Consider the following 26,224-nt stretch of genomic DNA (forward strand, 5'->3'; position numbering starts at 1 on the left):
ATCTTCCTGATGGTTGTGCGTGTTCCTGACTCAAAATATGTGCAATTCGCAGTGTCAATCAAACTCTTTTAAGCAGCAGCTGCCACTGCTGTCGCCGCGCAGAGCACTTTAGAAACTCTTCTATTTAGAAACCATTCCAGCTTCAGCCGGCATCATCCCATCCATGCTAAGAGGCCCAGTGGCTGTGACAGACTTCGCAGATCTAATCTCTTAGTAATAAGGAAGGAAGGCAGAGAGAGGGGCGGGGAGACATGCAGCTTCCCAGGGAGCACCCATTTAGAGGATAGCCGCGATTCTGTCCCCCCTCCCCAGGCACACACATGTCATTTACCCGCTCAAGCCCCTCTGGCCTCCTGGAAGGTACACCCCTCATATAGCTCAGCATTGAAACCAGGGCCTGGCTTGGCCCCTGGTCCTGTGAATGACAGATTAGGAGATGATGACCTGGTGGAGAAATGTGCCCTGTGGGGGCACTCACCCCCTGATGTGCAGGCGAGCCAGGCAGCTGTGCCTTCCTGATGCTCCCACAGGGAACCTGAGTCCTTCTATTTACCCTCTCTGTCACTCTAAGTGCCTGTTTTCTTGCTACCTGGAAGCAGCATTTTCCTAAGGGTTGCACCTGCTTTAACAAGACAGCAGTATTAGGGCCCTGGTTTTCCAGTTGAGATCCCAGGCCCGGGCTTTGTCCAGGGTTACAGAGGCTCAAGCCAGAAACTCATCTATGGACTGTTTCCCATGGGGAGACCCCACGGAAATCGTGGCTGTAACCTTGCCAAGATTCGTAGAGAAACCTGATGAAGGCGTGTGAGATGTGTGCAGAAAGGCCTCTCATGCTGTCTCCCCTGCCTCTGCCTCCTCTCCTGGTCCCCATCCTGCTTACTAATCCCATCACAATTATCCTCTAAGAGGTCTTTGATCTTGCCACTGTCCTGTTAGAAACCTCCAGTGGCTCTCCATTTTCCCTGAAATAATGGCAGAACCTCCTTGCCTGATCTCTGTTCAGAGGTCCACACCATCTTTACCTCCTTCCTCACTCCTTGCTCCCCAGCAGGACAGGTCCTATCCCTGCCCACATGGCCCTCACAGCAGTTCCTCTGCTCCAGACATCTCCTCCCTGCACTGCACTCCCACACCCACATCCTCAAGCCCTTCCCTGCATTCAAAACCAACTTAAATACTGCCTTCTCTGTGAAGCTGTCCTGATCTCCCCACCCTGGTGTAATTCCCCCTTCCTCTGAGCTCACACACTGCTGTATCTGCACCTTTATGAAGCATTGACCTCCTTCTACTTTATTCCACACCAAGGTACAGACACTTCATCTTCACACTGGACAATAAGTAACTTGAATGCAGCGTTCATGTCGATTTCTCTTAGAATGCCCCATAGACCTATATGTAATAGCTTTACAGGAAACAAAAACAGGTGTGTATCAAGGTTGGAATGAGAGATGCCTCTCAGAGGCATACACCCCAGTGCCGGGGTGGCAGGGGCTGAGGGTCCTTGTGCTGTCCATCCCCTCTTGCACACTCATCTGGCATGCCCAAGCTGCCCAGAACAGGATTTGAAGGTTCTCCATCAGGCACTTCTCCTTCCACACCCAACCACCAGCACACACTATCCTGACTGAGGGTAGCATGGAGACTTCTTCATGGGGAATATGGCCTGAAGGGCCAGCCCCAGTGATGCTGGCCATGTCTACAACAGATTTGGGCATTTCTTCTTTAGAATCAAACCAGATTTGGGTCCTGTAATTGTGACTTTCAGACAGAAAGGATTGTTTCTGAATGACCAGATCTCACAAGATGGTTGAAAGCACAGACAAATGTATGGAGTAGTTCAGTTAAGCATAATCGATCACAGTTATTCAGATAAAAGTTTTGGGATTTAAAGCTTTGCTCCATGGAAACAGTAATTGTTCTCTGGCCAGGAATAACCAAGCCAGCATCTAACAAGCCAGCATCTTCTACACGTTGATCAGAGATCATCTGCACACAGGCGCAACGGGAGCTTCCAACCCCTGCTGTAGTTTACCCACTGGCTAAAGCTTTGCTGCCTCACTGCAAATCCATATGAGCAAATGCCCTTTCTCTCCATATCTCTTCCTCTGCATCTTTCCTCCCACTGTTGACATCCCATTTCTTGTCCTTGTTGTACCCTGCAGGCCCTGTTCTCTCCATGTTGCCAGTGCCACCCTGCTCTGGTTTTCTGCTCTTGACACCCTATGTGGCCAATGCCCTGTGGCCTGCGTTCCCTCTCTCTTCCTCTCTCTCCTTTTTTTCTAACAGCTTTATCAAACTAATTTATATATCATAAAATACACCCACTTTAAGTGTACAAGTCAGTGACTTCCAACAGATTTATAGAGCTGTGGAGAGAGCACCACAATCCCGTTTCTGAGCATTTTCATCACCCCAAAAAAAGCCTAGGTGCTAGTCTGCGGTCAATCCTGTGCCCACTCCCAGCCCCAGACAACCACTAATCTGCTTTCTGGCCCCATAGATTTACCTTTTCTAGACAATTTCTATCAATGGAATCATTCAATAGGCGGTCTTTCACCTACTGTCTGGCTTCTTTAACTTAGCATCTTTGAGGTCCATCCATTTTATAGCACGTCTCCGGGTCCGTTCTTGACCATTGACTGGTGTCCCATCATATGGCTGTACCATATGGAGTTTGCCCAGTCACCAATGGATGGGTATGGCTTCCTTCTCTTGGTGTTTTTATACCCATGCCAGAGACCACGCCCTGTTCTGCACGTCATTCTGGATTGACGTTCTGGAGGGTAGGAAAGGATTTTAAGGTTCTCAGGAAACCTTCACTTAGAGCAGGAAAGGGCCAGCTGACTCTGCTAGCCTTCCGTGGGATGATTTCCCAGGAAACAAACAAACCAAAAGTACTTTCCTGTTTATGTCACTGTAAGGCCTTCCCTGGCCACAGTCTGAGAACCTGGCCCTCCAAGGATATGAAAGGGTGGGGGAAAGAAACAATATCTTAATGGGTTTGTTGTTAACACTTTTATGACCCCTGTGTTGGTTACGAACACTTCCAGGGGTGATAGTCAAGTCGCTTAATATTTAACCACCAGGCAGGCAACCTCCAGTGATGCTGGATGAAACCCAGGATGCTTGAGACCCCTGCTGGGCTAACCAATGGATAAACCCTATGGGTGCTGGTTAATTGGGAAATTGAGGGGTCGGGGCACCAGGGAAGGAGCCAGTTGCCTGAAGCAACAAGCAAGGGGCACTCGTGGAACTGTGGTTCTTTATTGGCTGGTACAGAAGCATTTTAATATTTTAATAATGACTTCAGCCCCACTGGCTGAATGTCAGACCTACCCATTTCTCCTGTTCAGTTCACCCAAACAGGAGACCCAAGCTGGTATTTTTTTCCCCAACTCAGTGCCTTGAAATCACTCCCCATTTACTGAACGAAGCAGTTACTGTCAGATTTCTTCCCATTTCCAAGCATCCTGCACACCCAGAAAGCAAAAGATTTCTCCTCAGATTATCAGGGAGTCCTGGTCCCAGGCCCCAAACTCCAGGCTGGATTTAAGGACCAGTGTGTCAGCCATTAACAGTATGGAGCGATAGTTCGGAAGGGGAAGTGCTCTGCATTGCAGAAGTAGGGGGAGCTGACTGCTCTTCTCTCGCCACTGCTCTGGGATTAGCGAGCCTTTTTCAAACTCACATTCTGAGCCAGGTGATCAGCACACACCTGCTGGATGCTGAATCCTAAGACAAGACCCCCCAGTTTGCTCCTCACACACATTCCTCTTGATGTGTACAGGTTCTGGCTGCGGATGGTCGCATGGTGGGGACAAGGATCCAGAGCCATCGTGGCTTTTGACAATATCTCCATCAGCCTGGACTGCTACCTCACCAGTGAGTTCACTCTGACCCCAGCACTCTGTCCCCCAACCCCCATGGCCCATGGCCTCACTGTCCCCTCCTCAGCCTAAGCCTGACTTGTCTCTCCCACCTCCCTCAGTGTGAAATCATCTCTCACCCTGAAATCAACCCTCACCTAACTCAGCCCGTGGGGTCTTCTCTATTGCAGTTAGTGGAGAGGACAAGATCCTGCAGAATACAGCACCCAAATCAAGAAACCTGTTTGAGAGAAACCCAAACAAGGAGCTGAAACCCGGGGAAAATTCACCAAGACAGACCCCCATCTTTGACCCTACAGGTAAGGGTTCAGCTCACAAATGTGAGCACAGTAACTTCTTGTTGCAAAAGGCAGAAGAAAGGTTGGTGCTGTCTTTAGGGTGGGGAGCTGTGCTGAAAGAATGAAACAGTCTTTAGAAGGAGTATCACCTACACTCTGACTATGGGGTCCAAGAGGAAGCTGTCTGGTTCTCATATTGCCTGAGCAAAGGAAACCTCTGGAGGTTGTACAAAGGAGCAGCTTCCTCTATGCCTAGGGAATACCTAGGCCCCACCCAAAGGAGAGAACCAAGCTGGCATTTTTTTCCCCAACTCTGCTTTGAATTCACTGCCGCCTTACTGAACAAAGCAAAGCTTACTCTCAGATTTCTCCTCCTTATAAAGAGGGCTGGGCCTGGCCAAGGTTATCTGTTGCACAAAGGTGGGCTACCCCATCATGGGTAAAGCCCCCAAAGCTTCCTTTCAACACAGTTCCCCCAGAGCTCAGATCCCTCCAAAGCTGTTCTATTCAGCATACCCCAAGCCAAGACTTCTCATGGCCCCTTGCCACTTCAGCAGAACTCTTCAGCCTCTGGTTATAAATCACAGGTGTGACTTCTCCACCACTCTTCTATTAGACCAGCGGCTGTGAGCCTAGCCCCGCAGAAGCTGACTAAGGCTGCCCCAGCCCCATGCCAGCCAGCCAAGGGATTTTCCCAGGCAGGCACTGGTGCCTGGGCCTGTGAGGTGTCTTCTGCTATGTATAGCCTGGAGAAACAAGTGTACAACACACAGTCTACCCACACTCTTTTTCCTATAAAAGATAAGTCTTTATCAAAATAATAACAGATCAATGATAAATCTCTAATTTCAACTTATAATGTGAAATCCTTTTTTGGCACAAAGTACAAAAAATGAGGTCCATACCTTTGCCACATCTGCTCTCAACATGTGAACTAGACATTAGCATGGCTTTGTCTTTGAAGGAGTCCTTTCCTTTCTGTCCCATGAAAAGCTGCCCCAGGGCTAACCGTCACCCCTTCCCGATTCCTGCCTGATCTAATCCAGCTGCCAGACCCAGGAGAAAGAGTTAGTTACTTTTCGCATCATCCCTCCCTTCCCCTTTAACTAGAACCATGAAAGACCTTTGTATATTCCTACACAGAGGGGAGCCCGTCCTACAAAACTGCAGCTCTCTCTGCTTTCCCCCTCACCTCCCAGTTCATGCCAATGTCTCACCTGATAGAGGCAGCCTTCTAACTTCTCCATTCAGTGCCCTACCCCCCAGGCCCAGTGATTCACCTCCACTCACTCCTTGGCTCTTTGTCAACTACCACCTCCCTGTTATAAATTCAGGAAATGTATAAATTTATAAATTGAGGGAAGAAGCCAGACTTCCCCTTTTAGTGTGCTAAGTAAACATAGCCATAGCCCCCTGCCCAGCCTAATCAACAGCACCGATTACACAGCAGAGACTCCAGAAACATCTATTGACTAGTGGGTGGCTGGATGCCTGAGCTTGGATCTCAGGTGTCAGCAGCCAGGCCCCTGCAGCCAGCATTTAGGAAACAGCCATCCACCCTGCTCAACTCCTGAGTTTATTGCCACATAACTCCCACTGTCCCTAAAAGGTTACTCAATAAGGGCCTGCCCAATGGCCACTCAGACTAATGAAATCACCAGTGGCTCACACGTGGCGATGACTCCCCCATCACCTCTAAATAAAATTAAAGGCTGGAGGAGACAGCAGCTGGAACACAAGTCTCCCCACTGAGAAACTTGACCCCTCATTCTCAACCCCAGTCTCAGAGCAATACTGAGGTAGTGCCTATGGGTCCAGGCAGACTCATGGAGTCAGAGGCCAAGGCCACACCCAGTCAGTAATAATCACCCAGCAGACATGTGCCCAGCACGGTGCATGGTTACAACAGGGACAGGGCTGAGCCAATTCTCGCCGTTCTGGAGCTTCTGGGCCATGGGAGGAAGGTGGCCTACGAGGCAGCAGGGCATGTTTGCAAAGCCCAAGCTCAGAGCTTCTACCTGGGAGGCCCCCTGAAGAAGGACAGAGGGATAGGCCAGAAGGGGAAGGAAAGGAAAGGAAAGATCATTGAGCGTGGTCCCATAGCCTAGGTTATTTCACACAACAGCTTGTCCTCACACAGGCCTAGGGACAGTTGCTGTTTTTACCATTGTAGGGATGAGGAAAATGGTATGGAAGAATTTAAGGGCCCCAAGGCTGGAAGGCAGTAGGGCCAGGAAGTCAACCTGGAGTCCACATTCTTTCACCCAACTAAGCTACTTCTAGGTATCAAAGTCTCCAATCGGAGATAAACACTAAAAATGGAAAAGAGCAGGGAAGAGTTCCAGCCAAGAGGCCCTGAACGAACAGTAAACAAATCAGCTCCCAACCTTCTGACAAACAATCAAGGAGACAGGATAATAAGATTTTTCTTTCCAAAGTTCAAAGCTGTCAGTTTCTGCTGGGCTGGAACAAGGTGGTTGGTGGCATTTCAACTCTCCTCCGGGCAGGCTTTAGAGAACTAGAAACTCAAAGGCCCTTTGGGATCTTTTGAGAACAGTTACTGACAACACTTCTAAGCTTCCCTAAACATTCCTCACTCCCCACAGCAGCCCTCCCTTCTGATGAGGGACTCAGTCTGACTCCTTGGATCTGGGAGGTTCTTCACCTCCAGGCCCATGGAGCAGAGCTGAGCCACTCAAGTTTCCAGGCTGGGAAAATCCTGTCCAGGTGCTTCATGCAGCATTCTCGGAAGACTCTGAGTCACTTTAGCTAATCAGATGAAGATGCTGAAAGAGAAAATGGGGCAAGTATTAAGTCCAGGGAAATTACGTTTGTCAGCTTTGCACATACAGTTACACTAACCAAATGATTAGGGTAATGTGATCACGGGGCTGCAGAGCCAGGTTCTTCTCTCTCTCTCTCTCTCTTTCCCCCCCTCACCCCACTCCCTCCTTCTCTCTCTCTCTCTCTCTTTCTATCTCTTTCCCCTCCCTGTGACTGTCTCTCTCTGGCAGTAATGAATGTTAGCAGTGAGGAGGAACAGTCAGGCTCTGCCACACTCTTTCCCTAAAAAGCCCAGATTGGGACAAGCAGGCCCCCCAGGGTCCAAGGACCCTTCCTCAACCTCCCTACCCCTCTATCCTTCTCCTTGGAGCTCAGAGGCTGTTTGTGTAGGGCTAGTCTAAGGGAATCAGCTCAGCTAATGGGAGAACCCGCCCAAACTTTGGGCCCAACTCCACAACCCTAACTGTGGAGCCTTGGCATCAAAACCACAGCCTTGCCTCTAGCTATTTGGTGACAGGTGGGTCTGCCATTTTCTGCGTACACATCTCTCGCCAAAGGGGGGATAAAAGCAATTAAAACTATGTAGAGTCATGGGAAAAGCACTGGACTAAAAGAGAGAACACCCCCACTGGGCCCTGGCTGGTTGCACTAGCAAGCCGTGGGCCTGGGGCCATTCTGCTCTGCAGGTCCTCCCGTCGGGGCAAGTCAGCAGATGAGGGGGGTTAATGTGAACACAGACAAGGGCAGAGAGACTGCAATTTTTTTAAAAATCAAGGTTAGAAGTAGACAGCGTCCAAGTCCCTTCCCGTTTCCAGCTCCAAGATTCCAAGGGTTGAAGGGCGATACCATCAGGGAGCCATGGCTTTATTTGGCCCATATCTCCAATTAACCCATGGCACTGCTAATGTGCCCAGAAGTGAGGGTGACAGGCTGTCCACTTCCACACACACTCCTGATTCAAGAACAGATGCCAATTCCAATGAGAAAGTTTTATATGTTTCATATAAATTGATTGGGTCTATTTCTGCTAAATGCATTATCCATTCACCACAGAACAACTATTAGAGTTAATAGAATTTGTAGCTAGAGCCATTATGTTCCAAGTATGCCCTTCTGGGGATGACGGCATCCTTGGAAGGCAGGCTCCGCAGGCCTGCATCCTCCCTCAGACCCTGTCTTTCCACTCGATAGGGGTCTTTGTTCCCCTCAGAGCCTGCTGCACTCAGGCCCGGCAGGTCCGGCCAAGCCTACTTTAGTAGCACACCCCAATAGAGGAGGCCTCTTCCCTTCAGAGTCACTCCGTTCCTGAATCAATGATGTATTCTAATCCAGTTCCGAAAAATCCTGGCCTCTTCCTTGCTAGCCTTGCAGATAATCCCATGCTGGGGACAGGGAGGAAGCCAAGTCCCTCTCTTTAGCCACAGCTCATCATTGCATCCCAGCCTTGAAGGTGGGAGGTCCAAGATGTGAGAAGTCCAGAGACAATTCAGAGCAGGAAGCAGGAAGTTCCCTCTGGAGGGAACTCAGATAGACTCTTGCGTTAATGGCATCATTAACAGCTTTCCCCAGAAATCCCCAGTTACGGACACAGTCCAGGACTCACAAGTGCAGCAGTGAGCTGGCCAGCCAAGGAACTAGATTCAGCCCCAGGTTTCTCCAAGTGTGTCCTCAAATCATCAGCATCTGGGTCCCCTGGTGTCTGCAAGTGCTGCTTGTTAAAAATGCAGATTCTTGGGCCCCTGTCAACTGTCAACCTATGGAATCCGAATGTCTGGGAGCAGGAAGTCAAAATCCACATTTTTAACCATCCCTCAAGGAAAGTTTGATTAGCAAAAAATTTAGGAACCCGGGACTGCATCGTGACCTACAGACAAGGAGCCTGGCCCAAAGCAAAGGCTTTGCATCACATTCCCTCTTCACGCAGCAATCATAACTGCGATTCATCAAGCACTGCTGTGTGCCAGGACTGTGCTGAGCTCTTGGTGCTATCATAGTATCCCCCTTTAACAGATGAGGTCCAGAGAGGTGAACTAACTTGCACTAAGTTAGACAACTTGTGTAAAAGGCAAATGATCACGTTTCTTAAAAATCATGCAGAAAGTGAAAATTTCTAAGCCAGATAACATTTAGAAGGTCAAAGTTGTGATAAAGAAATCTTTTAGGAATCCCATTATTGAATAGGTCTTCGAGAGGGATCTCTCTTTCATTACTGAATAGGTCTTCCAGAGGGATCTGGCTTCTTATGTTAGTTTTCGTTTCAACAGAGCACATCTGCATCTTCACTAACATTCAAGACGGTGCCCCCAGGCAGGCAGTGTTCCCACGCACATGTAAGAAAGCTGATAATTGCAGCTAATTGGCATTCCTCCATGCTCCCCAGCCTTCACTGGTGCACTTGGAAGGCACTTCTGTTAGCACCCATTCAGCTGGGGGGGAACTGTTCATTAAGGGGTGGCAGGCATGGGACCGTAGTTAGAACCCTTGGAGCCACTTGAGACACTGGTCATTTCCCTGCTCAGCTGCCCTGCTGATTAACCTCATGCTCTGTGTTCTCGCTTATTTTAGATTATCTCGCTAATTTTAGATTATCACCTATTTATAGCAAGCACACTAGCGATGACGCAGGAAGTACCAGCCTTAACAAGGCTCTTGGGACCCCAGTCATCGCAGCACGTTCGGCGCCCTCCCAATTAGAATGTCACTATTCATTTGGGTGTGTCTCCCTTCCCTGGAGCAAGCACGGCTGTGCTCCAGGAAGAGAGGTGGCAAAGAACTAATTTGTGATTCATGATCCCATTACCAATGCTAATGAGTCTCTTCCAGTGGAAGAGGCTTTCATGCTGGAGAGCCAGTCAGCATCCCCAAGAGGTGGACATCAGTGAACACCAGGGTTGGCTTGATGGTGAGAAAGCACTTCTCCAGGGACCTGGTGACGGTGACAGGGTGGAACTGGAGGCTGGGCTGAAGGCCAAGCACCCATCAGCAATAGAGCTTCCCAGAGTGTGTTCCGCCATTTGTCAGCCACCTCCTTCCATCTGAACACAGGGTGACAGTCACTAAGCTCATTCAGTGTCTCTTTCATTTGATTCTCACAGACTCCCTGAGAGAGATGTCACTATGAGGAAGCAATATAGCATCTTTTTTAAGAGCACAGACTACCTGTGTCCAAACCCCAGCTATGCCACTCACTCTAAGCACCTCCCTTCTGCTGTCTGTGCCTTTGTTTCCTTGCATCAAAAAATGGTGCTTAGATTATCAATGCTTACATCGCTTAGGTTTGATGCAAGGATCACATACGTTTATATGTATTCAGGGCTTAGAGAGGTGCCTGACACATAAGGAGCTACCTGAGCCATCATTTTCTTCCCATTTTACAATTGAGGAAACAGAGGATCAGAAAGATTATGTGACTTGACCCACTAATCAAATGCAGAGCCAGGGTTCAAAGTCAAGCCGGCTCACTCCAAAGTGTTTCCAACTCTAAGCCCATGCCTGTTAGGAACAATACTAAATACTGCCCAATTGCTGACCAGCATAAGGGAGAAGCTCTTGCTGCATCCAAATCAGCTGTTTTCTTTCCACTCGGGAGATTCAACTCAGCACCCAATGCAGACATCATTGCTTTCCCTGAATCCCAAGCCTAGGGACTAACAACTCATATAGTTCAGTTTAACAAGCATGTACTGGGTGCCTGCTCTGTGCCAAACCCTATGCAGGGGCCTGGGGCTCTGAGGCTGTGAACGAGCCAAAGTGTTCTCTTGAAAAATGATCACCCAAAGCTTTGTCTGCATAAGCCCAGTATGAAGCCACTACTATCCCAGCACAAGAGAGACTTCTGATTCTGATCACCTCTAGAACCAGGACAGGTGCCCTCACTTGACCTTGCCCTAGATGATGCATTGCAAATTATTCTGAACTAATCATCATTTTCATAATGTGTCCTGTGAGATAGAAAGGCATCAACACTATTATTTCAGAACTTCCCAAACTCAGGCCCTCCTTAAGAAATAGCACAGACTCACCCAGCTCTGACAGACTCAAAGATGCCTCATGAACCTCCAGTCTAATGCTAGGTGGGGGTTGGAATTATGGCAAAGCTGCTGACAAAATGCTTCCACATAAAGTCGATACTGTTGCCCTTCTAAGCAGCAGACAGGAACCATTGCCTTTCTCTCTCCTGACTGGCCTGAGAAAACATGTTGTTTTTTCTTATTTGTTTCAGTGAAAGCTTGCATAAGTGAGAGACAATAAATGATCCAGGAACTCTGGGCTCAGTATGCCTTGATTAAGATCATTTAGCTTGAAGACTAACAGAACACAAAGGCCCCTCCATCAGGGCAAGTGCATTAAGTACTTGTTTGGGAAGACTACTTTTTTATCATTCTTCTCTCAGACTTGCTGCTTCTGCCTGTAAAACAGCTCTGCATCTTCTCAGAGCCTATTTAGTTCTCTGCTTGTTGCAGCAAAGCTTCAGTGGTTTTGGACAAAGAAAAACATTTTTTTTAATTCATCCGGGCCTGGAGGTGGACAGTGAATCTAGGAGTAAAAAGGTTAAAATGCTAACTCTTGATCACAAAAGGTGGTCTTCCCAGCTTGCCCCTCTCCTATTGAGAGGAAAAGAAACAAGAGGTGGAATTGCCTTAGCTATCATGGAGTCAGGGAGGAGAGAGAGGGCACAGGGCAGAACTCATCCCAGCCAGTGCCCTCCCTGCTGGGTGCTTACACAAAAGATGAGGAGGCCAAAGCGTGTACCAGCTGTGCAGCAGGGGATTTGGGGTGCCTGGATAGTTATCTATTGTGTTGTAACAAATGACCATAAACACAGTGGCTATAACAACACACATTTATTATACCAGTTTCTGCAGGTCAGGAAATCAGACACAGCTCAACTGGGTCCTCCACTTCATAGTCTCTCGTAAGGTTGCAGTTAGGGTGTCAGCCAGGACTGGGGTCTCATCTGAAAGCTCTACTGGGGAAGGGTTCACTGCCAAACTCATATGGTGGTTGGCAGTTCTTGGAGGGTTACTGGACTGAGGGCCTCACTTCCTAACTGGCTGGAGGCCAACCTTGGTTTCTCCCCAGTATGGCAGCTTACTTTTTTAAAGCTAGTGTGGGGACGAGGGGGTGGGGTGGGGAGAGAGAGAGAGAGAGAGTCTTCTAGTAACACAGAAATTATGATTTTATAAGCAAGTAAACGACATCTCACCATCTGTGCCATATTCTGCTGGTTAGAAGCAATTCACAGATCTCACCTATACTCAAAGGGAGGAGGTTACACAAGGGTGTGATTATCAGAAGCTGGGGACCACTGAGGCCATCTTAGAGCCTGCCTGTAGTGGCTTCTCCATGCTGGAGACGAACATTCACCAGGAAGCTCTGGGAGCCCAGTGGGGATTCTGATGGGCAGAATTCCTAGGATCAATCTCAAGACTATGTATTCAATATTCTACAGATGCTTAAATAGTCACGAAGCACCTACTGAGTGCCAGGCAATAGCAAGACAGTAAGTGAATTGGCATAGAATCCCAGAGACCAAGGTTCTGGCCATGCAACTTCAGGAGAGTCAAAGATTCTGGGCCCCATTTCCTCATCCATCAAGTAGGAATATTAATTACTTGCCACAGTTCTTTCTCAGAGCTGGCTATTGTACTGAGCAAATGAGATCATTTCTATCAGGCTTTCAAAGGTACAAAACAATATGCTGATATAAAATGCTGTTGTGACATTGTAATTAACATTATTATTAAATATATATGTAAGCAAAAAGATTGGGCCAATTCACTCACCCCTCATGTGTTGCCTTCTATAAATATTCAGTGCATTTACAATCCACCTCCTTCTATGAGTTGTGCACACTTTTGTGTATACACGAAATTCTATGAGCTTCACACTCTTATGTATACACATAAATATGTATCTGGAGGGGAGGTTAATATCTTGAATTTTGTGTCCTCTCATTCAGTAAATTCCCCCAACCTAATTGCTCATCAGTTTTCAGGTAAAGCCCTCAAACTCCCCTTGGGGGAAATAAATGATTTGTGTGGGGTATAGAGGATTGCCCGAAAAATCCTCTCATCCGTATAATTTAAAAGAGGATCTTTAGTCTTCTAAAGCTTATCAAGATCTTGAAAACAATGGATGCGTCAAAACCTTGTTCACGAAAATTCTTTTAAACAAATTTGAAGTGATTAAATTGGAGATGCTTTGTTTTTTGGTTTGGGGTTTTTGTTTTGTTTTGTTTTGTTTTTTGAGATGGAGTTTCGCTCTTGTCACCCAGGCTGGAGTGCAGTGCCGTGATCTTGGCTCACTGCAACCTCCACCTCCTGGGTTCAAGCAATTCTGCCTCAGCCTCCCAAGTAGCTGGGATTACAGGCACCTGCCACCACGCCCAGCTAATTTTTGCATTTTTAGTAGAGACGGGGTTTCACCATGTTGGCCAGGCTGGTCTTGAACTTCTGACCTCAGGTGATCCACTCGCCGAGGCCTCCCAAAGTGCTGAGATTATAGGCATGAGCCACCACGCCCAGCTCTGATTTGTTTTTATGGTGAATATTAACAGTGTCTTCATAATAAGATAAGAGCAAATTGTAGTCATCTAATTTTTATTATTTTTTAGTAAGTGATTGGCAGATCTAACAATGATCATATTCTAGGAAAAATGTTAAAAAGAAAGAAAACAAGGCTTAGTGTGTGGTTGTCCAGCAACCTAACTGAGAATCAGAAAAACTCCCTGGGCATCAAAATAGTTTCCTGGAAAAGAGGACTATTTCTTTCCCCTCAGCTGGCTTTATGATCGTGATCCTACTAACTAGACCATTCAGTCTACCAGCCAATCCATTTCGTCAGACATGGGATTAGGGGAGTGGCCACGCTGCTAAGGAGTAGGACTCACGTGTTTTCTTAAAAACACAGGGCTCGGCCAGGCACAGTGGCTCATGCCTGTAATCCTAGCACTTTGGGAAGCCAAGGTGGGCAGATCACTTGAGGTCCGGAGTTCAAGACCAGCCTGGCCAACATGGTGAAACCCTGTCTCTACAGAAATACAAAAATTAGCTGGTGTGGTGGTATGTGCCTGTAATCTCAGCTACTTGAGTGGCCAAGGCACGAGAATCACTTGAACCCAGGAAGCAGAGGTTGCAGTGAGCTAAGATCTCACCACTGTACTCCAGCCTGGGTGACAGGGCAAGACTCTGTCTCAAAAAAGAAACAACAACAACAACAACAAAAAAAACAGGGCACCCTGCATTTTGGATATGTGTATGCATGCATGTATGAGTGTGGGCTGGTGTGCGCAATTGTGTGTGCTCGAGTGAGTATGTGAGAGTGTGCGCCAGCTCCTCAGAAGCCCAACCCCTTCCAATCATGCGTAAGAGACAAAACAAAAGGCCTTTCAGCAAACGTCCACTTACACTAACAAAACCACTCTGGTTTGTCCATCTTAAACATTCTAACACTAAAACAGGAGCCCCAAAGGGCCAAAAGTGTCCCAGCACCCACTCACTGTACCCCTGGCGTGCATGACCACCTCCTTCTGACCACTCAGGTGGGTTTGGAGATGGCATTTGGGCTACTCTGTTGTTTCTATTTCATTTTGCTTTGGTTTTGTTTTTCACATAACAAAGATTTATTAACCACCCTCTCTGTGACTAGCACTGTTTTAGGCCCTGGACACAAAGCAGTGAACAAAACAGACAAGCCCTACTCTTATGGAGTATATGTGCTAGTGCAGAAAGCAAACTAGTGTATAGATGGCATCATTTCAAAGTGATATGCCGTGAAAATAGTAAAGCAGGTCAAGGGGACAGGGGTGGCGGTGGCCGAGCACACATGTGTGTGAATGTGGGCCCTAACAATGAAGTATCGAGGGAAAAAAACTTCAGGTTCCTTCAAGGACGTGGGAGCAGAATCAGGAAAATGCTACTGGCTACTAATATTAAGATGCTACTTCTTACTCTAGGCTGGTGTGGCCTAGGGAAATCTTCAAGGCCTTCCACAACATCCGTGCAACACCCAAAGCTCTGAAGGCCTTGACGGTGAAGTGCACTGAGACACAGCAGAGGGTGGGTGGAGTAGGGGAGCATGCCTTGGCTGACCAGACTGGGCCGGGGGAGTGACCAGGGTGCCTGGCTCTTCATCGAAGAAGTCAGGCAGAAGGCCACGTGCAGTCAACTCTGAAGAAGCACGAAAAAGTTGGTTCCAATCCAGGCTGGCATTGCTGTTTGAGAGACAGCAGCAGGATTCTCTGTTCAGTGGTGTTTCATTGCAAGTAGCTGGGAGATCTTGATTCTAGGAGGCTCCATTGAGGTTGAAGTAGGATCCAGCCAATGGCTGGGAGCCCAAGGATTAGTCCAGTCCTACAACAATAACTATTTTATAGATGACTGCTGATGTTAATTCAGTGGCCCTAGAAGTGACTACTGTCATTATCCAGTGCCTGATAATGTCAAGACTCACATCTCTGAGATCCTCTTGGCCTTTTCTTCATGCTTGTTGCCTCATGGTTACAAAATGGCTGCTGCAACTCCAGCCACCATGACTGCATTGCAGACAAAAATAGGAGGGGAAGCATCCCTTCCCTTCTTTTCTCTAGTCCTCTAGTCTTACACACTTTGCCTTCTCTTCTTGTTCTAGTATTTGGTCCTAATGCTTCCCCACTGCTTTCTTTTCTGCCCCTGAAATTTGGATCTCATATCTTCTCATATGCGTCTCAGTCTTCCAATTTATTTTAGAGGATCTGGGACCTAGACCCAGAAGTCGGGACACCTTTCTAGCTCCAAATCCCCAAGCCAGTTGGGCTGCCTGCACCTCCGTCTGCTCATCTGTCAGAAGTGTTACAATTCCAAGGGCCTTGTAGAGATTTCAGTCATCATGAGTTAGAACCAAACAATGAGCAGGAATGACTTAGAATAGAGTGAGGGGCTGGGGCTTCCCACACGTTTGCCTCTCTCTTAGATGCTAGTGAACCTTACAACAGGAGGCCGCAAGTCCTAATCACATAACCCCTATGGTGATTAAATCTCTCCTATCCGCAGACAAGAATGGACAAGGCAGAAGTCCATGACCCTTTGGGCTTGAGTGTGGCAGAGCTGGTATTTAAACCACCAACCACTTCCCACTTAAGCCTCAAAACCAAATCCATTATGCGTAACCTACAGATGGCTGAGTCCACAGCACCCATGTGATATCAAACACTTTATTGGCCCCACTCTGGCCCGAAGCCAAGTTAGAAATAACCAAATTAGCCCTGAGGCCTCCCTTAACTTAATTTTTACAGCTCTGCTTTCAGGGTAGTGTTTTTCCTGTGACCTTTCTCTTCTCCCTTGTGTTCCTGACTTTCCCTTGGGGAGCAGGGGGTGGCTGCGAACACAATACAGCAGCCATCACAGGAGCCATTAAAATCTCCTGCAGATCACTGGGTGTCAGAGCTGCTTAGGGCAATTCAGCCCTGAAAGCAGCTTTTATCTAGGCAGCCCCAGCTTGCTGCCCTGTTGATAGGGGCAAGCTCACTCGGAAGTCCCTCTCCAAGAAGGGGTGTCTGCCTTCCGTAGGGAGGGAGATGGGCCTCTGGTCTTTGTTCCATGGGATACTTCAGCATTATCAGGCACTCTGCCTGTCTAGAGAAACTGTGTCTGGAGCAAAGGAAACAACAATGTAACAGTAAAAATGAGATCATGTGTGTGAGCATTTCTAGTAAAAGACAGGGCTGGCGTGATCATTGTTGTTGTTACCACCCCTAACTTCTCATCATACACAAAGAACCACAGAGAAAGCTTTGCCTGAATGAACGGGGTGGGTGTGTATACACAGGCACACATGGGCAGGCGCTCACAGGTGCACATGCAAGCATATGTGCATGTATGTGTATAAGCACACACATGTGTGTACCTGTGCATGCACATACACGCAAATAAATTCAGTCTGAGAAACAAGCTGGAAGAACAGCATGGAAAATTTATCAACTGAAAACAGTTCGTGTTGTAGAAAGAGGAAAGGAGATGTGCCCCTCCTCACTTAGCCCCAGGTTTACTTTGCAATCACCGGCCAATTGCTTAACTTTTCTACATGATTGCATGACTTTTGAGACAAAAGTCACAGTTCTTCTCCCTTCCCTATCTACTGACCTATCGCGGTTGTAAGGAGCTAGGCTTACTGGAGGAGAAATGTACCATAAATTGTCCATTGAAATTGAAGGCCTCAACATTCTCAACCCTGTTCATTCAGAATCATGATACCATCCTTTTATCTGAAGTTAGACTTCCAATACCTTCCACCATCCACCAAATATAAATGCCAAAATATAAATATGTTCCAAAACTGTGATATAAAGATTTTCTGCAGTTAACTGCCCCTTAGCCTGATACATGAAGAGGGGTAGGGCCACTCTCATGCCCTCACCTGATCTTAGAGGTAAAGTAAGATTAAACATGGGTGGACATGCTGCAGTACCGAGAGACACCTGCCAGCAGAGACAGAGTCACTATAAAATATTTATGCCTGAGGCCATTTAGTGAAGAGTCAAATAGCCCTAAACAACTCATTAAGTCTGGGAAGCACTATCAATAAAAGGTTTAATTATACTTAGTGAGCTGTATCGAAAATAGGCAGAGCATAATGAAACGGCAGTTTCTAGACCATGGTCATTGGAGATGTCCCTGAGGTGAAATCTGAAAAAACAAACCTGCAGCCCAGGAAGAGAAACGCAGGTGAGGGCTCTGACCAGATAGATGGCATACAGGGGCTCACCATAGCAAATGAGCTCAAATGATTTCTACATTTAAAAAATGTTTCTAGGATTCTGGGAAGAGGGCAGTGATGGTGGTAACAGCATAGTTTTTTTTTTTTAATCTTTCCAAATCCCTACATAAGCACAGAACACCCATATATCAAAACTGAAAACCCATGAACAATATTGACAGCAAAATTTGAAGATAAGGCATTCCCCTAAAACTTCAAAATGCAAGTGAGATAGGTCAAAGCACCAACAACCACAAGACCCGCATGGTATCAGCATCTGTACAAGATATAAGACAGGAAAGAAACAGGCCTGAGAACAGGAGAACCCCTAAATAGCCAAGAGATAGTTGCTAGAAATTACAGAAAGCCAGTCTGAGAACAGCTTCTGAAAGTGGGAGCGGCTTTGCCCAGTGCAGGGGACCAGGAGTGCCACAGTCAGATCTGAAGGGGCTGGAGCAGCCTGGCCAGCAAACGTCATTGCAGGAAAGGGCCGGCTTGGAGAAGAAAGTTCTGGGGATAAAATCAATATTGAGTAGGAAAGGGATAATAGAGAATAAATAAATAAGAGAATGTCCAGATAAAAGTGAAGGAAAAAAACAGTCAGAAACCTCAGAAAGCAAACTGCCTTTTTTTTTTTTTTTTTTTTTTTTTTTTTTTTTTTTTTGAGGCAGAGTCTCCCTCTGTCACCCAAGCTGGAGTGCAGTGGCATGATCTGAGCTCACTGCAACCTCAGCCTCCTGGCTTCAGGTGATCCACCTGCCTCAGCCTCCCAAGTAGCTGGGACATAGGCACCCACCACCATACCTGGCTAATATTTGTATTTTTAGGAGAGACGGTTTTACCACGTTGGCCAGTCTGGTCTCGAACTCCTGACCTCAGCTGATCCACCTGCCTCAGCCTCCCAAAGTGCTGGGATTACAGGCATGAGTCACCACACCTGGCCAAACTGCCATATTTTTGAACACTGTATTAAAAAAAGGAGTAGAGGGAGTTCTGTGAAATAAAAAAGCTCCTGAACCCTAAAAATCCAGGAAAACTAATCTCACATAAAAATACATAACAGAAGAGCATCAAGATCAAATATCATTCAAAATTAAAATAAGAAAACAAAAACAGGATACAGAGGGCAGAATAACACGCCTACAGAAAGCAAAATCATGCCAGAAAGACGTGCTTATTGGATGAGTCAGAATCTAACCTTCTGTTTTAAAATGAGCTAAAAGACACAAAAACAATAATATAAGACATGAAAAATAACATAAGTCATTGTAAGAAAAACTCAGAAATGTGGTGCTAGAACTCAGCAAAGAATTTGCAATAAAAGAAAAACTATTTTCAAAAATGAAGGCTAATCTATTAAGGGAAGGAACAAAAAGCCAAGAAATACAACAGTTTATGCCTTATAAGAAATAGAAGTTAAAAAGAGGAAATTTTTTTAAAATGAAAAAGAAGACACACATCAAAGACTCTATTTTCTTGTTATATAAAGTGTTGCTGTCAAAAACTCTGATAATTTTAAATTTCCTTCTCTAATAAGTCATTTGCTATTTTGCTTAGGTGCCCAAAGTATTTTTTTCTTTTTATTTTAAAGTCCGGCAATTTTACTGGAATATACATGAAGATCCAACATAGAAATAATTGAAAGACCTGATGAAGAAAACCGAATAACTAGAACAAAACAAAATACTTAAAAGTATAACTCCAGGAAAATATCCTTATTGAAGCCACTTGTTAAAAGAGCACACTGTATACCTAAGAATATTAACCCAGAAGGAGCGGTACCAATGTGTATTCTAGTAAAATTGCTGGACTTTAAATAGAAAGAAAAAAATTACTTTGGACACCTAAGCAAAATAGCTAGTGACTTATTAGAGAAGGAAATTTAAAATTATCAGTTTCTGACAGCAACACTTTATATAACAAGAAAATGAGTAGCATCTTTAAGATACTCTAGGGAAAAATATATTATCAACACTCAAATAATTCAAGGAATATTTCTCCAGTGACCCCTCTCTAAGGAATTTACTTTAAAACAAGCTTCGGACAACGAAAATGACTACAGAAATAGCAACATAATGACTGATGTGAGCAATAAATATAAATACTTACAGAACTATGACGAAGTAAGGGATAAAGAGGAAAGAGAAGCATATGTAATGGCTATCTGCCTGGGGCAGCTATGTGTAGTACAGTACACAAAATCACAGGAGAACGGAAAGAACATATACAAAAAAAAGTTGAATGCTCTCAATTTTTATATTAATAATGGTGGTAGTAGTAAAGATTGTGACTCTAATACTGTGTGTAAGGAGAGGTAAAGTAAATGAATAATTACAATATATTCTAATTCAACTATCACATGTGTTTCTGAGAGACATGGTTCTCAGTGTGAAAAAAGAAATGCAGATATGATATAGACGAGGTTAAATAAAAAGTCCTGTCGTCCTGAATTTGAGTCGGAAATATCAATATGAACTCATGATGTACCTTGTCATATACATATGTATGTGTATTTCATATAGATGTATGTTTATACTGATATACATATATGCATGCACATATATATTTCCTAGCTCTGTTCACTCAAAAAAATAGACAATCACCAACCCAGTAGCAAAAAGCTTCCATAGCACCCAGAATATGTACTTAAAATACTTTTTCCCACTAAGAGAAATCAGGGCTTTTGAGGAAACGGTTGATTCCAGGTCTGGAGAAGAAGTATTTTGTCATATCATATAGCAAAGAAGCTTTAAAAGTCTACTAGCGTCATGTCAAAAGGACCCGGGAGGCTACCACTGACCAAAGACGTGATCATTTGAGCTTTCAGAGGATAGTAATTGTGATTAATTAAAACTCAAAAATATGTTTAAATTCATGGATTCATAATAATGTACAAACAGTTAATTGGCCAGCTTCAGAGGATGATAGAGAACCAATTCAGTATCTTGAAATGTATACATAAGGAGAAATAATTCAGCATTTATTCTGCATTTTCTACATGAACCATATTACTCAGTAACCCAAATAGTAGATTGGGGGAACATCTTTTTATAAATATATTCCAACTAATGTATGAGGAAAGAGGTAAATAAGTAGAATAACATTATTTTGCAACTTGCAATAAATAAATGGTTCTAAGCATTGAGCTTTGTTTGATAAGTGCTAACATGAAAAAAGAGAGCAATAATCAGACACAAAGTATCTCCTGATGAAAGAACATGACCTGTAGTCTTGCAAAAGGATCTAGTTGGCAATTTGCAGGACAGAGAACATGTTGAACTGCCCCGTGGAGAAGGAGTCAGCAAAATTCAGAATCTGGGAAATGCTGCAGTCAAATAGCCCAGTTTCTTCAAAAAGAGAAAATATGGAGGCCAGGCATGGTGGCTTTTGCCTGTAATGACAGCACTTTGGGAGGCCATGGATCACTTGAGCCCATGAGTTCAAGACCAGCCTGGGTAATATAGTGAGACCTCATCTCTACAGAAAATTTAAAATTTAGCTGAGCATGGTGGCATGTGCCTGTGGTCCCAGCTACTCTGGAGTCTGAGGTGGTAGGATCGCTTGAGCCCAGGAGATGGAGGTTGCAGTGAGCCAAGATCATGCTACTGTACTCCAGCCTCGGTGATAGAGCAAGACTATGTCTCAAAAAGAAATGGATGAATTATTATATTTGCCTGGATTTTGGTCATGATTTTTATTTACTGGGACCTAGGGTGCCCATCAAAATGGCTCTGTATGCCACAGCATCCATGGCATTTAGTTCGGTCAGTGGATGTGGATGAAATTCAATGCTATGGATCTGAATAAAAATTGTACAAATGATCCACATGAAGCATTGAGCGCTCTTCCGTGGTACAATACACACAGGCCTCCAAACTGAGGCAGATCCTTACTGTTGTGATTAATAGTGACGATCAAGAACTTACTTTCCTTTGTATTATGCTTTATTTCTTTGCATTGAATTCAGCAGATGAGATTGTTTAGCAACAGTAATAAAACCAGGACAATCATTGTCTAGCCTATTTTTTTTTAGCGATGTACTGTTTATTACTAATTGATTTGTTTCTTCTTGGAGGGTGCTACAATGTGCTTAAAATGAAACCCAGTGCTTAATAGACTTTTCTGTACTCAACTGTCTATAACCAATCAGTATTTTGATATTTGTGGGTTCTTTATACAGTTTAGATATGAATGAGTATTAAACTATGTTTCCAGTATGGGGTATGTGTAAGAATGAGATAAGGCAGTTCTTTTTTTTTTCTTTCATAAATGAGTATTAATAAAATAGGTTTGTTTGTTTGAGAGACGAGGAAAGAGGCAGGTGACGTCCCTCCTCTGCCCCCCATCCCAGATCCCCCCTGGGGACCATTTGATCATCCTACAGCTCCATAGGGCTTCAGAGACCAAGGCAGACCCTCAGCAGGGGAGTTATGGGGACCTTTAGATTGTCTGCTCAGCATCAAGCCAGCCTCACTGCTAGTCTCACTGTGACCTTGATCTTCTCTCCAAAAACTGGGATTTTTGTCCTGTTGCTTATGACACAGTCTCTCTCTGCTTCCTGACCTTGTAAACACTCCAGTTACTAAGTTTCCCTTATGACACTGCCTTGCTCCCATGTCCTCTCTGGGGACCACAGCCTCAACCTGAGCACCTTCTCTCATTGGCTGACACCTTTGATCCTGCACAGCCCATGCTCCACTAGGCTAAGCGACTGCAGGGGCCACTGCAGGACTTTCTGGGATGGAGGGTCCACTCACCTCAGTATAGTGACCATACTCTCACCTGTCCCCTCATAGTGGCCTGCCTACTCTTTGGGCCTAAGCAACCTTCATATGGTCTGTCCTGGCTAGAACTGAGCCCCAGGCTCAGGGATTTCAAAAGAAAAAAAAAAAACACTCAAAAGTGTTCCCTAGAGATTTCCTGGGGAGCTGAGCCCCTTTTCAAGCCTTGAACTTGGACTCAGAAGATCTACATTTAGTTCCTGGCTAGACCAGTTATCTACTTCGTATGCTGCAGACCAGCCACTCAACTCCTCTGAACTTGAATGTCCTGATTTTTAAAGGGAACACTGTAACTCCACTCACAGCACTACAAAGTTGCAGCAAGCATAACGGCATTTCCTGCATGTGTGAAAGCGCAGTGACTGGCCTATATTAGGTGCACAGTAAACACTGAGAGGTTTTCACCCCATTCGTGAGTGGAGATTACCTCTCAGGTGCCTGAGGTGCAGCCTCCCACCCCAACTCCTTACCCAGGAAGAAGGACAAAACAAGTCAGGAAGCACACAGCTTCTACCTGGGGATCAAGGCTCACCTTGACTCCTCCTATCCCCTGGAACCACTCTTGCTAACTCTCTTGCCTCTCTGGTTTTAGACCTGCTCACTTTGATCCACAAAGTTGTGCCCATTGCCTTCCACTTCAGCAACACTTTTGAAAATCAACCTAGCATCTGCCTGTCTTCTCATGGTTCTGACTCAACCTGTCTTAGCGTAGAGCTGATCTCATGTCTACCCTACCTGAAGTACCTGCCAGATTCTTCCTGCTTGAAGCAAGAGCCTACCCCTTGGGCAAGGATGTGGAAATAATTAGAGTCTGTCCCCAGCAAGCCTCAGTCCAGTGCACAGCTAAGAGAGGTCAATAGTGTATGGAGCAGCTTCAGAGAGACACTATAGATAAAACAGAATAACAAGAGTCCCCTTATGCAAAGTCACAGGTACCCACAGCTCTGGTGGGTCAATCATGAAAATCAGACTCTGGTATTAAGTAAGGTTCTGAAAAAGACAAGGTGGATCCGGGACTTATGTAGGGACAATCTGACAAGGCTTGGAAGTCTTCAAGGCAGAAATCTGGGAAGGGTTTAATCACCCCCAAAGGACGCTTGGACCGAGAAGGAGGAACCCTCAATTTTGGTTCCTTCTCCAATACTGATAGGCTCAGAAAAGTCACTTCTCCCTAAAATGCTGTTTCTCCACCTGGACAATGAGGTGCAGAAGACTAATGTACAAGTCTCATCGAGTATTAGATTCTCTTCAGAATGCTTTTTAAATGTTTCAAGTATTGCCTTCTCATCCCCACCCAGGATCTACTAAATTTGAATCTCCAAGTCCCTAGAATCTGTATGTGAAAGGTCCTCAGGTGGTTTGGAAAACACTGAATTCAGAGATCGCCAAGGTCCCACTGTGCTGTGACATTCTCTGATGACTACAGGATTGCAGACAGTATGAACAAAGGGAACCAGCAGATGAAGCTGGAGCAGCCCACACATGAGAAGCAGGACAGCCCTCGCACAATGAGCAATACACTCAGAAACTCCACACCCCCAGAGGCAGTGCTGGTGGGAATCATAAATTGATTCCAAGCAACTCTGGGCAGATTTATGAGGGTCAGAGCCATCCAAGGCAGCGAGGACCACCATGCCTTGAAGGCTGCTGGGAGCAACAGAATTCTGGCAAGATAAATCATGGGTCTGTCACAGGATGGCAAATCCTCTCTTCCCACGGAATCCACTTTAGAAAGCGTTCCCTCTCTAGGCCCATCCATCTGAAATCACTGAAAATCAAAACAAAATTTTGTGTATGGAAACCACTGGAGACTAATGTATGTCCACTGAATTGGGAAAGTACAGGTCCCTTTTATTGAGAAATGACCCTGGAGTCCCTCCTTTATGAAATGGAGGACATAAATTTTGAGATTGGATATCTGCTTCCCACAGTGAAAACTTGAATGCAAAGTTACACACGTTTTAAACTGTAGTCATTGTGCATCTCTAATGCTGAATGTTGTACTAAGCACTTTGCCTAGGTCATCGTCTAATTCTCACAGAAAGTCTAGGTGGTATGTCTTACAGTCTCCAATTGTTCACATTTTAAAATCTGAGGCTTAGAGAGGTTGTACAATCTACCTTATGTCTCACAGCTGGCCAGCAGAGACATCCAGAATGAGAACACAGCCTATCTGAATCCAAAGCCTAAGCCCTTCTTCCTCCCTCACCAGATGTCTCACCTTGCCAGAAGTAGAAGCCCAGCATCTCTGGGAATATTTCAGAACCCTCAGAATAAACTAACCTAGGCTGAAGTGGTTCCCACTGAAGGTGAGATGCTCAGGTAGTGTGCCAAGCCCATACCTTTAGATGTCTTCCCTAGCACTCTATTGAGAATACACACACACACACACACACACACACACACACACATATGTATTCATATATATATATAGAGAGAGAGAGAGAATATGTATTCATATATGTATTAGTCCATTCTCATGCTGCTAATAAAGACATGCCTGAGACTGGCTAATTTATAAAGGAAAGAGGTTTAACTGACTCACAGTTCAGCATGGCTGGAGAGGCCTCAGGAAACTTACACTTATGGCAGAAGGGGAAGCAAACATGTTCTTCACATGATGGCAGGAAGGAGAAGAATGAGTGCCCAGTGAAGGGGGAAGCCCCTTACAAAGCCATTGGATCTTGTGAGAACTAACTCACTATCATGAGAACAGGATGGGGAAAACTTACCCCATGATTCAGTTATCTCCATCTGGTCCCTCCCATGACACATGGGAATTATGGGAACTACAATTCAAGATGAGATTTCGGTGGGGACACAGCCAAACCACAGCTATCTACCTATCTATTTATCTATCTATCATCTATCTATCTATCTATCTATCTATCTAATATAGATATATGTATTCTTTCATTTTCAGGGTTGAATTAACTAAATAAACTGCCACGCTTCTGCCCTGTGATTGATAAGGCCACCCCCACACCCAGGCTGCTTGCTGTAAGGAAAGCCTGGGTCTGCAGAACAGGTTTCAAGGAACTATAGATAAGGAGAGGAGTGGATTTCACAACTTCTTTTCTGAGGTTTTATTTTTCTCCCTGCCCCCATCCCTCCTCCCCAACCCACTGACTTTAAATTCCCAGGTGCTGTTGGCACGGGATCCATATTCACAGAAACTCCCCTGGCCACATGTCCTGCTGTCCAGGACAGCACCAGCCTTGGGTACAGGCAGGAGTCAAGGACACACTCACATGTTTAGAGTTTGGGACTTAGCAGCGAAATTTCCTACCCCCTTGCTTCTTTTAATATGCCAATCCAGCCTCTTTTACAGACAAAGGAACTAGATCAAGATCCCCTAATCAATAAATGATGAAGCTGCCCCCAAACCCTGGTGTTCATGCTGATTTCAAAGCCTGTGTTCTTTCCACATCACCCCTCGTGTGGTGACGTAGCACAGCCCACACATATATTTTGGGCACAGGAGTGAGTAAAAGGGCAGCTGGTCAAACTAGCTCTGCCAAAAATGCATTCTATAAAGAGTCTGAATTAGCAGGTTTGCCCTCTTTATAATAAAAATAGAGGATGGGCATGGTGATTCATGCCCATAATCCCAGTATTTTGGGAGGCTTAGGCAGGAGGATCGCTTGAGCTCAGGACTTCAAGACTGCAGTGAGCTATGATTGTGTCTCTGCACTCCAGCCTGGGTGACAGAGTGAGACCCCCATCTCAACAAAAAGTTTTAAAAATTAGCTGGGCTTGG

General features: G+C 45.5%; 1 protein-coding gene across 1 annotated transcript in view; it reads left to right on the forward strand.

The window, feature by feature from the left end:
• Positions 1–26,224, forward strand: part of ALK (ALK receptor tyrosine kinase) — a 736,910-nt gene that overhangs the window by 650,548 nt on the left and 60,138 nt on the right. The window contains exons 10-11 of the mRNA XM_016948281.4: positions 3,788–3,882; positions 4,058–4,186. Coding sequence (XP_016803770.3) covers positions 3,788–3,882; positions 4,058–4,186 — 224 coding nt within the window. The remainder of the gene's footprint in view (positions 1–3,787; positions 3,883–4,057; positions 4,187–26,224) is intronic.

The sequence above is a fragment of the Pan troglodytes genome, chromosome 12 (assembly GCF_028858775.2).
Source record: "Pan troglodytes isolate AG18354 chromosome 12, NHGRI_mPanTro3-v2.0_pri, whole genome shotgun sequence".
Classification (NCBI taxonomy): Eukaryota; Metazoa; Chordata; class Mammalia; order Primates; family Hominidae; genus Pan; species Pan troglodytes.